Source organism: Diabrotica undecimpunctata, chromosome 6, assembly GCF_040954645.1.
Source record: "Diabrotica undecimpunctata isolate CICGRU chromosome 6, icDiaUnde3, whole genome shotgun sequence".
NCBI classification, from domain to species: Eukaryota; Metazoa; Arthropoda; class Insecta; order Coleoptera; family Chrysomelidae; genus Diabrotica; species Diabrotica undecimpunctata.
Genome location: NC_092808.1, coordinates 107,160,094 through 107,178,379, shown reverse-complemented (window position 1 = coordinate 107,178,379; position 18,286 = coordinate 107,160,094). Strand labels below are relative to the sequence as shown.

At 33.6% G+C, this 18,286-nt stretch overlaps 1 protein-coding gene across 1 annotated transcript in view; it reads left to right on the top strand.

Moving 5' to 3' along the window:
* LOC140443697 (cAMP and cAMP-inhibited cGMP 3',5'-cyclic phosphodiesterase 10A-like) overlaps positions 1 to 18,286 on the top strand; it is a 168,241-nt gene that overhangs the window by 2,297 nt on the left and 147,658 nt on the right. Inside the window, exons 2-3 of the mRNA XM_072535076.1 lie at positions 4,721 to 4,921; positions 9,948 to 10,228. Coding sequence (XP_072391177.1) covers positions 4,721 to 4,921; positions 9,948 to 10,228 — 482 coding nt within the window. The remainder of the gene's footprint in view (positions 1 to 4,720; positions 4,922 to 9,947; positions 10,229 to 18,286) is intronic.

Sequence of the window (18,286 nt, the reverse complement as noted above, 5' to 3'; positions counted from 1 at the left end):
TCTCTGCTATTTGTAACATTTCTTTCCCGACCAAAACCTTGTTGTTCTTCTGCTAGTGTTATAATTTCATTCAATTTATTTGTTATCACTTTGGTTGTTAATTTTAATGTTGTGTTTAATAAATTAATTTTTTTTTTGTTGATGCGGCTGCCTTTAAATAAAAAAAAAATTCTTCTGAAATTTTCCGGGTCAGATTTATCTCCGTTTTTGAAGAGAGGTATTAGGATGCTTGATCTCCACTCTGGAGGAATTCTGTTTTGGTCTATTATTTTTTGATTAGTTTTAGTAGCTGTTTGGCCAGAACTGGTCCTTCGTACTTTAGGAGTTCCTCCGGTATTATGTCCTCTCCTGGTGATTTTCTGTTTTTAATTTCCTTAATGCTTTCTTTATCTCTTCCTCCTCAATATTTATTTCTTCGTTTGCCGTCACTTCTAGTGTTGTTGGTCCATTATTGTCACCTTTAGCAAATAGGGATCGAAAGTAGTCTGACCATGTTTCCTTCTGAATGTGTCTAGTTTTTAGTAGTATATTCATCTATTTTCTTTGTCCCATGATCATTCTCTATATTTCTTTCTTTGTTCCGTAGATCGTGTTCCATCTGTTTTGGGAAGTTTTGTTAGTGTTCCCTTTTTATTTGTCTAACTAAAGTATTCGTTTCATTTCTAATTCGTTTATAGTGGTTGTGTATCCTGCTGTATGGAGTGGAAGCGTGGACTCTAACTGAGGCTATCCTTAAACGCTTGACAGCCTTTGAGATGTGGGTATACAGACGACTACTGAAAATAAGCTGGATTGACAGAGTTAGAAATGAGGAGGTCCTTAGACGGCTGAACCAAACAATACAACTGGTCAATATAATAAAGAAACGCAAGCTGGAATACTTCGGTCACATTATGAGACACCCTGAAAAATATGATCTTTTACATCTGATCATTCAGGGAAAGATCTAAGGTCATCGTGGTCCTGGTAGAAGAAGAACATCATGGCTAAAAAATCTAAGGCAATGGTATGGAAAATCAACTACATCGTTATTTAGAGCTGCTGTCAATAAAGTCACGATAGCGAATATGGTAGCCAATATGATATCCAACGATCGATAACGGTCATGGAACTAGAAGAAGAAGTGTCTGTTGTGTTCTGTATTGTAAAAAGGCTTTCTTCTTTTCTTCACATTTTGTCTTCACTTCCTCTCTAAACCATGGGGTTTGCTTTTTTCATATGTTAGTGTTTGTTACTTTCGTTTCTCCAACTGATTCTGTTGCTGCGTTAATTATGTTATTTTTGAGCTTTTCCCAGCTTTTCTCGATGTTATTTTTTTCTAATATTTCATTCCCAGCAATATTCTCTGACATTCTTTTTCTGTATTCCGTGGATTTTGTATTTAGTCCTTCAACTCTGATTTTTGTTTGTGTTGGCACCGCCCTCTTAGGTGTGAATGATTTCATAATGAGAATATAAATCGGAAATCGAATTGAGTTCATTTATTTTTATTTCATGATGATTCTGATTTTACATATTACTAGGCTATGGTCACTACCTACAGATAAAACAGCTAAGAAATACAATATGAAAATATCAGCAGAAAAAACCAAATGTACGTCAAAATCTAAATACCCACTACGATGTAAAATCGAAATTGATGGGAAAATAATAAAGCAGGAAGCAAGGTTTAGATATCTGGGAATAGATATAGTAGTTACTATAGTTACGGAGTTACTAGTTACGGAGATGTTGAAGAAGAAGTACGACAACAAAGCTTAAAAGCAAGTAAAGCAGCGGGATCACTTAATGAGACACAATCTGGAAGAATAAACACCTAAGATAAGACACAAAACAAGAATCTATAAAGCAGCAATTAAAACTATATTAACATATACGGCGGAGACAAGACCTGACACATCTAAAAGTCTGTTGGATAGGGAAATAACCGAAAACATAAGAAGAGCATGCAATATAGAAGACATAAATGGATGGGTGACAAAACGGAAACAGAAGTGGAACAAACACATTAGTAGAATGTTAGAGGATATGATAGTACGAATAGCACGAGATAAGTCACTAAATGGACGAAGAAGTATTGGCAGACCAAGCAAAAATGTGGTGCAATAATTTAAACAATTTAGGAGGCTAATATTGAAGAAGAAACAAGCTTTAAAGCTTACATACAAGAAGCAAGAAGAAGGCCACTACCTTCATCTGTTGAGTTGAGGCATCTTACGTCGATTATTTGCAGAAATTTATCAACAATTCTCTATTTTCGTTTTTAACATTCTCGTTATGTTTTTGCTTAATTCCGGGTATTACTTGATTGCCTATTCAAGCGTTAAAATCCCCCAATATTATCATCTTCCCTCTGACTCGATCTACAACTTGCAATTCGTTATAAAACATTTACCTTGTTGTTTGAAGCTTGTTATTTTCTGGGCCGTATACTCCGATAATCATTCTTATCTCTGCTGTTACAATACTCTCTGATATGTATTGACACTCTTTGTGTACCTTGTGTACCTATTCTGGAAAATTTACATTTTCCAGAAAAGGCTTTGTGTAGCTTAGATATATATAAGACAGTATACGTCGTAGGAGCACGATTTGTGAGTTTTTTGTATTTAAATTGGTAAACACCACCGTACTATAGCGCCTTTTCAAACTCACTTGATATCAAAATTTCCCACCTAAGTGGCAGCGTACAAAGCTACCATCTACTCTGATAGCCCTGAACGAAAACAATGCCCAATGATGCTCCAACTTTTTTAACCCGTCTGAAAAATATGTTTTCTCGAGGTCTGCAAATGGTCTGCGAGGTCTCGAGCGGTGAGGTTAAGTACTTATTCGACGCCGCGCCGTTGTGTGAATTAAGCACAAATTGTAAAAGAAATGATTTATTTGACGTTTTGATTTCCAGATTGGAATCCTTTTTCAATATATAATATTAAACATTAGGTCATAAATAATTTTAATGGTGGTTTAATGGTAATGGGAAGGTGCTCTTATAGCATCCCGAATTTGATGATTGAACCTTGCCGGTTTAAGGTCGCGGCGTATTATCGTGCACGTATAGTTTCCGGCACGTAGCGTTTCCAGTCCAGCAATCGGACTGTGCGTTCACATTTGCATACATAGAACGTTTAAGTTTGGTTCGGTGAAGATACGATCTCGTTTTTCTCGACAAAAATTATGTGCAATTGCTCTTCTACTTAACGATGAAGAAAGAAAAACTGTACTAAAAAGAAGGTTTGAAGTACATCCAATGCTAAGAGAAAGGAAGAAGGAAGGTGGAAGACTGGACTTTATACAAAGAATTAATTGATGACGATGAAAAATATTATGGATATTTTAGAATGAATAGGATTCAGTTTGAATATGTTTTCAATTTAATTACACCTTCAGTAAAAAAACAAAATACTACATTTAACGAAGCCATACATATCAAACCAAAAAGTATTTTTAAGAAGAACATGTATCACTTCCGTACAAAACTCCTAATTGTTTATCACTTCCGTGATTAATTTTCACAAAGCAATAAAAACACATGCATAAATGACAAAATAGCCTCGATAATTATTTTTTTAAATACTCTGTATCAAAATCAAACAAACACCTAAATAAATAACGAGGGGAAAACGACGGACATCTAATTCATATTACCGTACCAACCGTTTTTCGTATATACTGACGGAAACGTTAGGTGTCTGATACGATACGTCCCGGACAGTGTGAGTTGTTCATATTTAAAACCATTTAAATTATATTTTTCGGAAGCTAAACGCTACGTGCTGGAAACGCAACGTGCATGATAATATGCCACGACCTTTAAGGACATGAGACTTGACGAATAATTGTCACTTGTATATACTTGCCATGTCGTGTGAGTGAGTTACTCACACAGTACAATTATTTGTCACTCGTTGGTTTTCCATATGTTGTCGGTAAAAATGACCCGAGTCAAAGGAATCCCCATTATTCGTACACTTGCGAAGTACATATTTGTCTATAGGTACTTGCACAGGCGCTCAAACGAAATCTATAAATAATAATTGTCAGTTACTGCGACCATTCATTTAGTTTTCAAAGACCTCAGGAGCGTACAGAAGTTTTATTTGTGTGTGTGTTTTTTTAATTGAAATGGAGTGGACAAATGACCTTGTGTTGAATTTTTTTGATTTTTATAAAAATGAGCCGGACATTTGGATGACCAAACATAAAGAACATTAAAATCGTAATGCAGTTAATGATGCCTGGAAAAGAATACAAGATAACAAAACTGTCCAGTGCACTATAAATGAACTGAAGAAAAATATTCGCTAATGTCCACATGGCCTGAAGATTCTCGTTTCGAGTTCCTGCAACATACGGGTGGCGCTGTATCTACAAAAAAAATTTGTATATATTTTTTTCGGTTTCTGTATCTACAATGCTGTTTTAGTTCATTTTAAATACAGGTAATTGCCTGTTCTGACTTTAATTTAATGTCACCATCCACCATCTCCTTCTCTCTTTTTTTTTTAATTTAATTAAATAAGCAGATTACATCATAAGAGCTGTGGAAGCAAAAACGAGATTGTCCGGACGACCTCTATCCATATTGACTGTCACACAATCGCGTCGATAGTTTCGAACCTTGATACTGCATTATATTTTTACCTTTAGATATCTCAACTATATACAATTACATTATTATTATTATTATTATTGTTTTGATTTATTGATATCATTTAAGGAGTAACGTTATATATGGTGGATTCCGCTTCAGAAGAAATATATCAAAGTCAAAGAAATTTTCAAGGAGAGCGACATAAAGTAAACTGGAAAATACAAAAAGGAAGCATAGTTGCTGCTTATGTAGCGTATAAAAGAGAATATCTTATGGTTGATGACATATTGGGCGATGATAGGTTTCCTGCAGGAGTGGGATATCAAGGTATTATTAGAATTATCAAGAGATTATTAGCTTTTTATTAATTTATCTTTTATATCTTTGGATATTATAATAGCATTTTTAAAATTAAATTTTTTTCCTTTAGAAATAAAAATTACTAGATAAAAACTATACATTATACTACTCAGATGTAGAAGAGAACACGAGGAGGAAAGGGGGAGTAAAAATAATAATAAACCATACAAAACCATAGAAATAAGACCATACAAAAAAGATTAATCTATGAAGCAATATCACGAAGAATAATTACATTAAGATTAGAAATAAAATAGGCAATACATATAGTTTCATATAATAATATACGCCCTAATCAGATAACAAAATAGACGAGTTCTATACTCAATTACAAAAGACGCTAAATATAATTAAAGAAAAAAATCAAAGAGAAATAATAACAACAGACTGGAATGCTAGGATAGGAAATGAAATGATATAAACAGATGACAGTTGTTATTCATGGGAGAACACGGAGAAATGGAAAGAAATAGAACGGAGATAGAACGATCCAATGCTGTATTGCTAATAACTTGAAAATCAACGATATATTTTTATAGCTGAAAAAAATGCAGCAAGAGGCATCATAGATTATAATAACATATTCACAATCGGTCGAAATTACGATAAAATACGTAAAAGTAATTAATGAAGCAGCAACAGCAGATAAGTCAGAAGAAGAAATAACTAAGTTCTATAAAGATCTGGAAAAAGCAATAAGACTAACAAAGAAAGAGGACATAAACATAATAATGGGCGACTTTAACGCCAAGGTGGGTAAAGGAAGATATGAAGACATAATTGGAGAGTACGGCCTTGGAGTTAGAAATGAAAGAGGCGACCTGCTGTGTGAATTCTGCCAGGAGAACGGTTTTGTCGTCATGAACACATGGTTTCAGCTCCCACCTCGTAAGTTATATACTTGGAAATCACCAGGAGACCGTAAAAATCGAATAATTAGAAACCAAATTGACTACGTTTTAATAAACAGAAGATTTCGTAACGCTATCAAAAGAATCGCAGCATATCCAGGTGCTGATATTGCATCCGATCATAATCCGCTAATAGCAGATGTGAGGTTAAAACTAGCAAAAATTAAGAGAACAAATACAAACACCAGTACGCCTATAAATACAAGAGAACTGATAAGAGACGAAAATCTGAAGAAGAGTTATGCAAATCAAATTAATGAAAGAATGCGAATAATAGAACAAAATGATGATATCGAAGAGATAGTCAATGATATTAAAGGAACGATTCTAGCAGTAAACAGGGAAGTTAAAACACAGATCAGGAAGAGAAAGCATAACGAATGGATGACGGACGAAATTATGGATCTAATGGAAAAGCGAAGGCAACATAAACAACAACGTAATCAAGACAAATACAAACAGATACACAAAGAAATTCGCCAGAAAATTAAGAAAGCAAAAGAACGTTGGATGGTGGAAAGGTGCAACGAAATAGAACAATTGCAGGAAAAAGGAGATAGTTTTGGACTACATAAGAAGATCAAAGAAATATCGAATATACACAAAAGCCACCACAGAACAAGAATACGGAACGACAGAAACGAATACATAGAGTCAGAAGAGGAGATAGCAATGGCGTGGAAAGAATACGCAGAAAGACTTTTTAATGACGAAAGACCAACACAACCAACGCGCAAACTTCCTTCCGAAAACTTATCAGGGCCATCAATAATGCGAAGTGAAATAGAATATGCAGTTAGAACCACAAAGATGCATAAAGCAACAGGTCGAGATGAAATTAATATAGAAGCAATAAAACTACTAGACGAGGAGAATATCGAAATCTTGGTAAAGCTGTTCAATATAATTTATGATACTGGTTACATTCCGCGAGAATGGCTGCAGTCATCCTTTGTGATGATCCCAAAAACAGCTAATGCTACAAAATGCAATGAACACCGCTTAATCAGTTTAATGAGTCACTTGCTGAAACTCTTCCTTAGGATATTACACTCAAGAATGTATAAGATACTAGAAGAACTTAGCGGGTCAACACAATTCGGTTTTAAGGGAGGACTAGGAACAAGAGAGGCAATTTTATGTTTGAACACTTTAATACAAAACTGTTTAGATCAACGAAAAGATGTCTACCTCACCTTCATCGACTACGAGAAGGCATTTGACAATGTTAAACATGATATCATGATGGAACTACTACATAGGGCCAACATTGACCAGAAGGAGATCAGAATTATTCAGAATCTATACTGGAACCAAATGGCAAAGGTGAGGATTGATCAAGACCAATATACGGATGAATTTGAAATCCGGAAAGGTGTCCGCCAAGGCTGCATACCCTCTCCGATGCTTTTTAATTTATATGTTGAAAATATATTTGCGGAAGCATTAGAAGACACGGAATTAGGCATTAAGGTGAACGGCATACCTATTAGCAACCTACGCTATGCGGACGACACAGTGATTATAACTGATAATTTGGAAGATCAGCAGTTATTACTTGATAGGGTGAATAGCATAGGTAAAAAATATGGCCTCAAAATCAACATTTTGAAAACGAAATATATGGTCATTAGCAGAAACCCTCCAGAAAACCCGATAATATGCATAGGTGACGATCGCATAAAACGCGTGAAAACTTTTAAATACCTTGGCACCACAATCAATGACCAATCGGATCCACAACAAGAGATAAAAACCCGAATACAAATGGCAAGACAAGCTTTTGTGAAATTCAGACCGCTTCTATGTAATCAAAACCTACATTTCGAAATACGCTACAGAATGGTCAAGTGCTACATATGGTCCATCTTGCTTTATGGCATGGAAACGTGGACTTTGAAAAAAACATTTATCAACAAACTTGAAGCATTTGAAATGTGGTCATTAAGAAGAATGATGCGCATACCTTGGGTGGATAGAGTTCGAAACGATGACGTCCTTAAGAGAGCCGGCGTGGAAAGAGAACTCTTTAAATTAATTAAAAAACGCAAGATTGGTTACCTTGGGCACATATTGAGAGGAGCAAAATATGAAATACCTCAGTTAATCCTACAAGGGAAGATCGAAGGTAGGAGAGGAGCCGGCCGCAAACAATTATCCTGGTTAAGAAATATTAAAGAATGGACAGGAATACACAATACAGGCGAGCTGTGTCACGCCGCCAAGAACAGAATTCTAGTAATGAGATAGTCGCCTACGCACTTTGGTGTATGGCATGTTAAGAAGAAGAAGAATAAATGAAGCAGAACTGAACACACAACATCAAACTAGTAATAGCGAAATGACAGAAATATTAGGTATCGAATTAGAGAATATACAGTCAAGCAGGAAATGAACAGACCGAACCTAAAAATATTAGGCATAAAAGAAATGCGCTGGCCTGGTTCCGGTAAAACATTGGTCATGGACAAAACGACATATTTACTCCTAAAATGACACCCAAGATTATCTATACCGAGTTGGGATAATTATCTCCAGGAAAATCCAAACAGCTATTGTAAATTTTGTTCTCTTCTCGGATACAATTCTCTTATTACAAATACAGGGTAAGCCAGTGAACATCAATATAGTGCAAGTTTATGCTCCAACTGCAGACAAATCAGAAACTAAAATAGAACATTTTTATGAACAACTCAAACAACTTTTACAATACACCAGGAAGGAAAAAATTACAATAATAATGGGCCATCTAATGCAAAGATAGGAAAAGGCCAAGTGGACAACATAATAGGTGATTATGGTTTAGAAGTAAAAGTAAAGAAGAAATGCTATAGGCGACAGATTGGCTCAATTTTGTTAAGAAGAAAACCTGGTGATTATGAACACATGGAATTAGGAATCAGATCGACTTTATACTAGTCAATCTTAGATTTAGAAATTCCATTATAAGCGTTAATACTTACCCTGGAGCAGATGTCCCATCAGACCATAACCTTGTCTCAAAAATGAAACTGAGGATAAAAATGATAATAAAATCCAAAAGATCTAAGGTGAATACTCAATTGCTCATGATAAACGAAATACGTGCTGAGGCTTCATGAAGGCTATATGAAATTATAAAAGCAGGCAAAGCTAGAGGAATGAACTATACCTACAGATATGAAAATGATATCGAGAAATAAAAGAGAATAGACATCAACAGAAAAAAAATTCGACACCTTAGCGGCTAAAAGCAGTAAAGAGAAGAAGTCGAAGAGATAAAATACTCCTGTTCGCATGAACATGAACAACACCGCGATAAGTAGGGTAAAAAAATGATAGAAATTAGCTTCTTAGGGCACAAAACTGGGAAACAGTCTGGGTGCATTTGAATTTATTTAATTATATTTACGAATTATGATAGTTGCAAATATCTGTTGTACTGAGTGAGCATAAAGTTGGTTACAGTATACCACCTTGAGATACTGCCGATAGAACTGGAGTTATATTTGATTGAATCGATCAATCGAGAGCAAAGCATCGATTGGCGAGATAGGATCTCAGAAGTGTATACAGAGCATGAAGAAAATGAGTTTTTATTTTAAATAGACAACGATCATGCTAAACTTTATAAATGCTTGTGATTCCAAACTGGTAGTCAGGAATCAAATCTTGTCTGTCCATTATAACTTTCATTCTTTAAAGGAGTATATTTTTAAAAATTAGCGTTATATATGTAATAATTAGCCCAAAATCCTTTATCAGATAGATTTTGCAGTTTTTTTCTGTTATTAAATCAAACCCTTCAATTTTTTTGATAATATTGAAATTTTTCAATATATCTTTGATTTCTTTTACTTTCATCTTTTTCGCAAAGATCAGTTCCGCACAAAAATACTTAAAGAGAGCCAGAGAAAGAAGTATTTGTCTAAGTCTATCTTCGGTTGTAGCTCTACCTGACGAGTTCTTAAAAAGACAAACATTTCATGTCATGGTGTTAACAAAGACAGACTATTAGAGAAAAAATACATACATTAGTAACTCTTTGTAGATTAGGGCTCATCTATATTCAACGTACAAATGACAAAGCCAAATTGTTGTAGGTGATCTAGTTAAATCTGTACTTTGCGTACCGATTGTTACACCTGATGGAAATTGCTATGCAGTAATTGAATTATACCGAACAATAATCCAACATCCTTTTAACAAAGATGATCTAAAAATTTGCATAGTTGTAACTGGATGGGTTGGAGCAGCTATTCATCAAAACCATCTCAGATTAACTCTACAAAGACAACAAGAATTAAACGATTATCTGCTAGATTTAACGAAGTGTTATTTTGCGGAAACAGTTGCTATTGAGAAGATGATAACGGAAATTGTAGTAAGTGGAAAAAACATAATCTTATTACTTAATTTTTTAAAGCTTCTTACCTATTAACTACTATAATATTTTCATACATTTTTAGTAAATAAAAGGACTTGTATTATATCAAATGAAATAAGTTCCAAAACAATGTCCTTATTTTTTAATAATTTATCGGAACCTTTTTCAGTTAATAAATTACTCAACTCTCAATGTTTGCTTCGAATAAAGTGATCAATTATTCCTGAAAAATTGAGTTACAACTAATTGAAACTGTGGAAAATTAAGTTTTATAGTTGCTTAATCATAATGCAATAGTGAATCTCATAAATGGAGTAAGAGAGTAATACGGGTTTAACATCAACATCATCATCATTATCATCATCATGATTCGCTTGTCTACTGCTAGACATAGATCTCCCTCATAATTTTTCATGTGTTTCGACGTTGTGCCTCTTGCATCCAATTCCTATGGCAACGCTTTATTTAGATCGTCAGTCCCACGTGTTGCTAGACGACCTCTTTCGATAGGCATCGTCTCTTGGTCTCCATTCCAGTATCCTTTTTGTCCATCTGTTATCTGTCATTTGAACCACGTGACCTGCCCAATTCCACTTCAGTGTTTCTATTCTCTAACATCAACATAGCAAAAACCAAATATATGATAATCAACAGGCAACACCATATGGAAGCTTTTATTCCTACATAGCAATTATTTGGCGACGAAGAAAATAATTTAACATATATTTTGAAGAAAAAAAAAACATTTTAAGAGTTCAAAATGCCTAGAAATGAAGATAACAATGCCATGGTTTACAAACTAATTATTATTAATGTCTTTATTAGCAATTTTTAAACAGGGTGACCACTTTAAAGTTTTTGAGGAACGTTTAGAGCAATATTTTGGTGCAAATTTGATTGAGGACTCTAGAAGGGTGCTGTTTTACTAAGTGAGGAGGTTTATAAAGTTTTAACAGACCTATGTATTATGATATACAGATCACGACATTGTTTTATTGACCATACAACACAATGGCAATCGCTGTAACATGTTACACGTTTCCACCTCTATATTCATTTTACAATATTTTTCTCGGAAAAATAAGCACCTCAGCGTTGCAGTGCGAACGCAGCATCCGCAAAAGTTAAATGTTTGGACTGGAATGTTGGGCGACCATATTGCCGGTCCATTTTTGATCGATGGAAACTTAAACGGGCAATATTTACAACTTTTACAGAATGAGATCATTGCGGCAGTTCGACGCCTTCCCGTTAATTTTCAGGAGGTTTATTTCTAACAGGATGGGTGTTCGGCTCACAACTCTAGAGCAACTATTGACTTCCTCAATCAAAAGTTTCCTGATCGACTGATAAGTACACGTGGTACAATTAAATGGCCCGCTAGATCCTGTGACTTAGCGCCCAACGATTTCTTTTTTTGGAGTTTTCTCAAAGAAAACATTATATGCATCAGTTTGAAAGGGCCACAAACCTAATCGAATTAAAGGCAAAAATACTTCATTTCTCTGCAAGCATTACACCAGCCCTACTCCAAAATATGAGGAGAAATCTGTATGACAGATTTGGTTACTGTTTAGCACAAGGAGGTGGAATATTTGAGCCCTTAATTCATGAATCTGCTTTCCTAATTTTTATTTTTTGTTAGGTACATTTTACGAAGTTTGTAGGTCCTTAATTAGGTAGCATTTTTTAAGTTTAAGTTTGGAAGAATTTTATTGTTTTTTTATTTAAAAGTAAAAACGATTCTTATTCTGATTTTTTTTCTTCTTTCTTGTCACATTGTTATAAGCTTTGTCCATAAAATTTGTACAATTTTCAGTGACAATAAAGCATATTACTTATTTACTTACTTATTTATTTGTATTGCTATTAAGGCTAAAAAATAACCAAAAAAATAGTTTTAGAGCATTATAATAAATATACTCTAGAGATGTTATGTTATGATGGGATTGCAATAAATCTTAATTCCTATGGCCAACAAAACAATGTCGTTATCTGTATAATCTAGAAAAGCTCAAAGAGAAAGATTTTGGAACACTAATGAAACTTTTGAGTACTCATTTTAAGCCTAGGTTATCGGTATACCAAAGGAGGATAATATTAGAACAAAGTGGAGGTTAATAAATTTCAACAAATTAAAAAAGTGGAACACCGAGTGAAAAAGTAAAGAAATAATGGAGAATCAGAATAGAAGGCGGAGGTAAAGTGTAACTACTTCAAGAAAACTAACCATACCTTTAGTAGGTTTAAATATAAAAAAATTACTTGCAAACAGTGTGATAAAAGAGATCACATAATGGTAGCCTTTAAAGGGAAAGTGGACAAAAATCTTTTACTAGAGAACATAGAGTAGAGTTGTTAGAGCATATTAGTTTAGATTTGCAAGAAATAAATTCTATAAGGCCAATATGTGTACCTACTTTATTGGAGATTGTGTCAACTCAAATTGAGTTAGACACGGGGGCTGGAATTTCTTGTTTGCCTTATTTATTTTATAAAGAGAAACTAGGTCATGTTCCATTGAAAAATACTTCTTTTAGGATAAAAATATATTCAGGAGAGATAGTTATACCTGAAGGCAAGATTTCAGTAATCGTATCAATAAGGTGACCAACTAAGTATTTCTTGTTCAAAAAGAGTACACTTTGCAAATATTTCATAGGTAAAAATAGTGGATCCAGAGTGGATTTTTTTTTGCTAAATGAGGATGTTCTTCTAATAATGTACATCCGAACAACTTTTATTTTGCATATTAAATTTGACTGTTAAGACGGCAGATAATGTTTTTACAGAAAGCTGCGACTTCTTACTGTTCCAATAATTATTTCCTAGTGAAAATACCCTTTCAACAGCAGCATGAGTGCCTGGACAACATAAGGAAATTTCTATTAAAACTTTTAAATTTTCATGTGGGATATGTTCTACTCTAAAATGCCGAAGGATTTCTACCCATCTTTTGTCAAGTTCTATTTTATTATCGTTCCATTTCTTCAATTTTTCTTGATTCAAATATAAATTTACTCTTCGAATTTCTTCAAAGAGAAAATTGTTATTAATAACAATATCTTTTACTTCCTTCATTATAAATTCGACTGCTGAAGAAACTTCTTTCCATTCAATTTTACTATTTATAAGGGTCCATTTGAAACAATTTAATGTTCTAAAGTTCACTATCCATTCTTCGATATGTTCATAGCAAATTTTATAAAAATTTTTAACTTCTTTTAAAAATTCATTTTTTGATCCGGGATTGGATTCTTCCACAACGGTCAGTTTATTCTTTAGAATTAGTGGTAAAAACTCATCATTAAATATTGATTTACATTGCAGTATGAAATCGATTAATATAATACAAACTTCTGCTGCTGAAATTTTATCTCCTTCTATTTGTAGAGTAATTTTATGAAACAACGACGCCTGACAATAAAATTAGGCATAGGTTCTGACATATCGTTTTGAAAGAATTTCTTCAAAATTGTAGGACATTTATCAAGGCCTAAAAAATATGAACGTAGTGGATCATATAACTTCAAAACGCGTTCTAATGCTGGAGTTAAAGCCAGCCATCTGACTTTGGAATAACCAAACAGTTTTTTGTATTGAACACTAGCCTCTTCACAAAATTCTTTCAAATTTGCTACCCGTATTGTAAACCGATTGAAATATAAATATATACAGGGTGTTTCAAAAAAAGGTAACCCCGTCTCTAGGGTAGGTAAAAAAATGAAAAATAATTGGGGTTTGCTTAGTAAAAAATTTTTGTAACGCCATCCGTTTTCAAGATACAGGGCGTTGAAGAAAAAAAAATTTACGCATTTTTTACGATTTTAACGAAACTACTGGCAACATTGTAATGAAATTTTATACGAATATGTTTTGGAAGCTGATACATCCCATGAATTTGTTTTTATATCTGATTCTAATAGAGGGCGCTAGTTACAAGGATCGTACTAAGTATTAGTCAATATAACTTTTTTAAGAGTATAATTATTAATCAAAAGTTCAAGTAAATTTAAACATCATTCAATTTTACACGAAAAAGGTACTCTTGGTAAAACTCGATACTGTGTACCGTTTTCGGAATATTTTGATTTGAAAATTATGAAGTTATAATTGATGATGGTAGTAATGATAAAGTTCTAATATGTATACCTCTATTTTCTCCAAGTGTGCCATGGAAATCTGACATTTATTGATTGTTATGACGATAAATCAACAATAATTAGAGTTTTGAAACCTTGTTGTTTGTAAAATCAAATCAAGATGTACTCAAATGTTGAATACACTGACATGTTATTAACCTTAGGCGAATGTTTAGGATGTTCTAGTGCAGCTGTGACACGTTATGCAAAAAAGTTTCCTAGAAGAAACTTACCAAGTAAAAAAACATTTAGAGCCGTTGAACGACGTTGTCGAGAAACTGGGAATGTGAGACCAAATAAAATAAATTCTGGTAGACCAAGAACAACAAGAACAATTAATAAAGAAAATAATATTTTAAATTTACTTGATCAAGAACCAACAGTTAGCGTAAGGAATATAGCAAGACAAACAAATACTTCTTCTTCAAGTACTTGGCGGATACTGAAAGAACAGCAATTACATCCTTATCATTACAGACAAGTCCAAGAGCTCTTGCCAGATGATCTACCGGTTAGAGTGGATTTTTATGAAACATTGCATCAAAGGACAGCCCACAATCCAAATTTTTTAAAATGCATTATTTTCACGGACGAGGCCACCTTTACGCGACAAGGTATGTTTAACTCCCATAATGCACACTACTGGTGTGATGAGAATCCACGAGTCAAAAGGGTATCACATTACCAACACTCATTTAAAGTTAATGTTTGGGCAGCAACTTTAGGTAACAAATTAATAGGTTATCATATTCTACCTGGAAATTTAAATGGTGATATGTATCTTGATTTTTAAACAATTCCTTATTCGAGATATTAGAAGATTTAACGCTAAACGAGCGAAGATCTTTATTTTTTATGCACAATGAGCTCCACCACACTTTGATAGAAGGTGTCGTAATTGGTTGAGTAATCATTTTCCGAATCGATGGATTGGTAGAGGTGCAGCAGCTCCGATTCATTGGCGGCCTCGTCGGTCATGCGATTTTAACCCTTTGGACTACGCAGTTTGGTCGTATATTAAGGAAAAAGTCTATGCTACAGAGGTAAATGTATGCCAAGAATTGGAAGAAAGAATTCAACGTCAATTTAATGACATCATAGCTGATCCCCTACCGTTTAGAAGGTTAATGGAATCTTTAGAAAAAAGAATAGACTTGTGTATTCGTGAAAACGGAGGGCATTTTAAACACTTACTGTAATTGAATTTTATTTTATGTTCTTAGTCATTAATTTAATTTTCTTCTTGTGAGTTTTGTTTAATTACTAATTATTTTATACCAGCATCAATTATTACTTCATAATTTTCAAATCAAAATATTCCGAAAACGGTACACAGTATCGAGTTTTACCAAGAGTACCTTTTTCGTGTAAAATTGAATGATGTTTAAGTTTACTTGAAATTTTGATTAATAATTATACTCTTAAAAAAGTTAAATTGGCTTATAAAAATTGGCGTATAAAATTTCATTACAATGTTGCCAGTAGTTTCGGCAAAATCGTAAAAAATGCGTAAAATTTTTTTTCTTCAACGCCCTGTATCTTGAAAACGGATGGCGTTACAAAAATTTTTTACTAAACAAACCCCAATTATTTTTCAGTTCTTTACCTACCCTAGAGACGGGGTTACCTTTTTTTGAAACACCCTGTATTTGTAATAATTACTTCCACATCTATTGGAAATTCCCAATTCCCAAAAATATTTCGTTTCAGAAGATCTTGTAATTTTGTGTACACATTATTGACACCTTTACGGTTGCGTCCTCCAAAATTAGTATTTGTGTTATCAGCCGAGAGGGCCAAAATTTTCTTATTCAAATTGTTGTCTGTTATAACTCGAAATAAGTGACTAGACAAAATGTCTGATGTTTCCCCTTCGATTGATTCCAAATTTAAAATCTTTATTTGAGTACCGTTCTTAATATCGAAATACCTTACTAAAATTAGATAAAGTTTTATTTCATTGTGATTCGATCAGTAGCGGCTGGTGTGGTAAAATTTTGGGTAGGCCAAGCCAGCAAATTACATATAGCTATGTGTAATCAGTGACGGATCCAGAGGGAGGGGTCACGGGGTCATGACCCCCCCCTAACTAATTTTTTAATGATTTCTCTGTTCATTTTAACTTCTGCGTTGTATCTAATTTGTGCGATTTTTGATTTTTCATCTAACAAATCGCGAATAGAAAACGCCCTCTTCTGTACATCCTTAAAGGACAGGAAATTACTTAAATGTTCCTTGCAACTGGAATATTTTTTTTAAGGAGACAGACATATTTTTTAAATCAAAGTATCCTTTACAGTTCTATACACATTTCTTATTAGAAAATTTCAAACACGGCCAACAATATAGTCTGTTTTTCGTAATACTTCCAGACAAGCATTTGTAGACATCATACCAAGAGAAATTAAAAGTACGCACCTTTTTCCCATCTTTTTGGTCAATACGCAATGTTGGAGTAGACCTTTCATTCATAATAATTTTTTTTCTACCAATTTCAGTTCTTCTAGATAATGGCGATTCCAATAGTGAAATAACAATGTCCAAACACTCACTATAAACATTACTATTACTGCAACCTGGCAAAGCGCCATAAAAACTCATTTTTATATATCAGTTATAAAACAATCTCATATATAAGTTTCATACAATCAGTCGATATAGAAATCACGCAAATGTGATTTTTTTCTTCGAATTTTACGAATTTTTTAAAATTTATTTGGCAACTGTGTACTTGTTTGCAATTGTGTTGTTTGTTTAAAAATATGTTACAATTATAGATTATGTTACATATTTTTTTATCATAATTTAAAAGAAAATTTATATTAAAATTCGATAATTACGTTACAAGTGACAACGATTGTCGTCGTAGGCCCAATCGTCTGGTGCCTAAACAGCAAGCATAAACACGACGATATAAATCGTTGTCCGGCAAGCTGCTTACTTCAAACGCTTTTTGTATGGGGATCTTATGTGAGCTAGGTCGGCCAGATCCGGTCGGGCCTATTAATGATATTTAAAATGCCTTAATACGATTCGATGCTTTCTGTGGTAATATAATAATATAGTTGTTTTAACGGACGCTAATGTATTGAGTGATTTAGTACATTTAAAAGTTATTTACATGTATTAATATAATTTTTGAATATATGTTTTTCAATTTTAAAGCTCTTAAAATTATTGGGTAGGCCCGGCCTATCCTGCCTACCTTCAAAAGCCGCCACTGGATTCGATGCATCTGATAGAATAGATATATATGATACAGAATCCAGATTTTCTGATAGCATTTTTTTACAATATTCATTAAATACGCTGGTTACGGTAGACTCACATTTTGTTCGCGGACAAGAAAATTTTTCTTCACAAATTTTTTTTAATTATCTAGTACTGCAGTCCATGCTGCGAAAACTTTGATTATGGATTATTGTGTGAAAAGCGAAAGTACCCTCCATAACTGCCAATTTTTTTTCGTTAGTTCCAAAAGTATTCCCTTTAAAAAATCTTGTCAGTTTGGATAAGTTGACGCTGCTGTGTCATGAGACGGTTTATGTACTTTAGTTTCAATGTGTGCCGTTATTGCACTACGTCCATGAATTGCAATTGAAAATTCCCTATTGCAGATTGTGCATTTAACCAAGGAGTCATCAAAAATCTGTTGATCATAATTAAGAAAGCTACAAAACTTTTATTAGGCCGGGATATCCTTAATAAATTTAATTTGTCTTTGAAGGACTCTAAAGTCAGTGACATATACTTATAGACTTATAAATGACATAACCCATTTTTTTTGTAAAACGGTCTTTTTAAAATAGATGTTTATTGATCTATCTCCAATTTATTATTACTACACAGCGTCTACTATATATTATGTTATGGAAGACTTGGGAGAGATCTATTGACGAATTTGCGCTGAAAA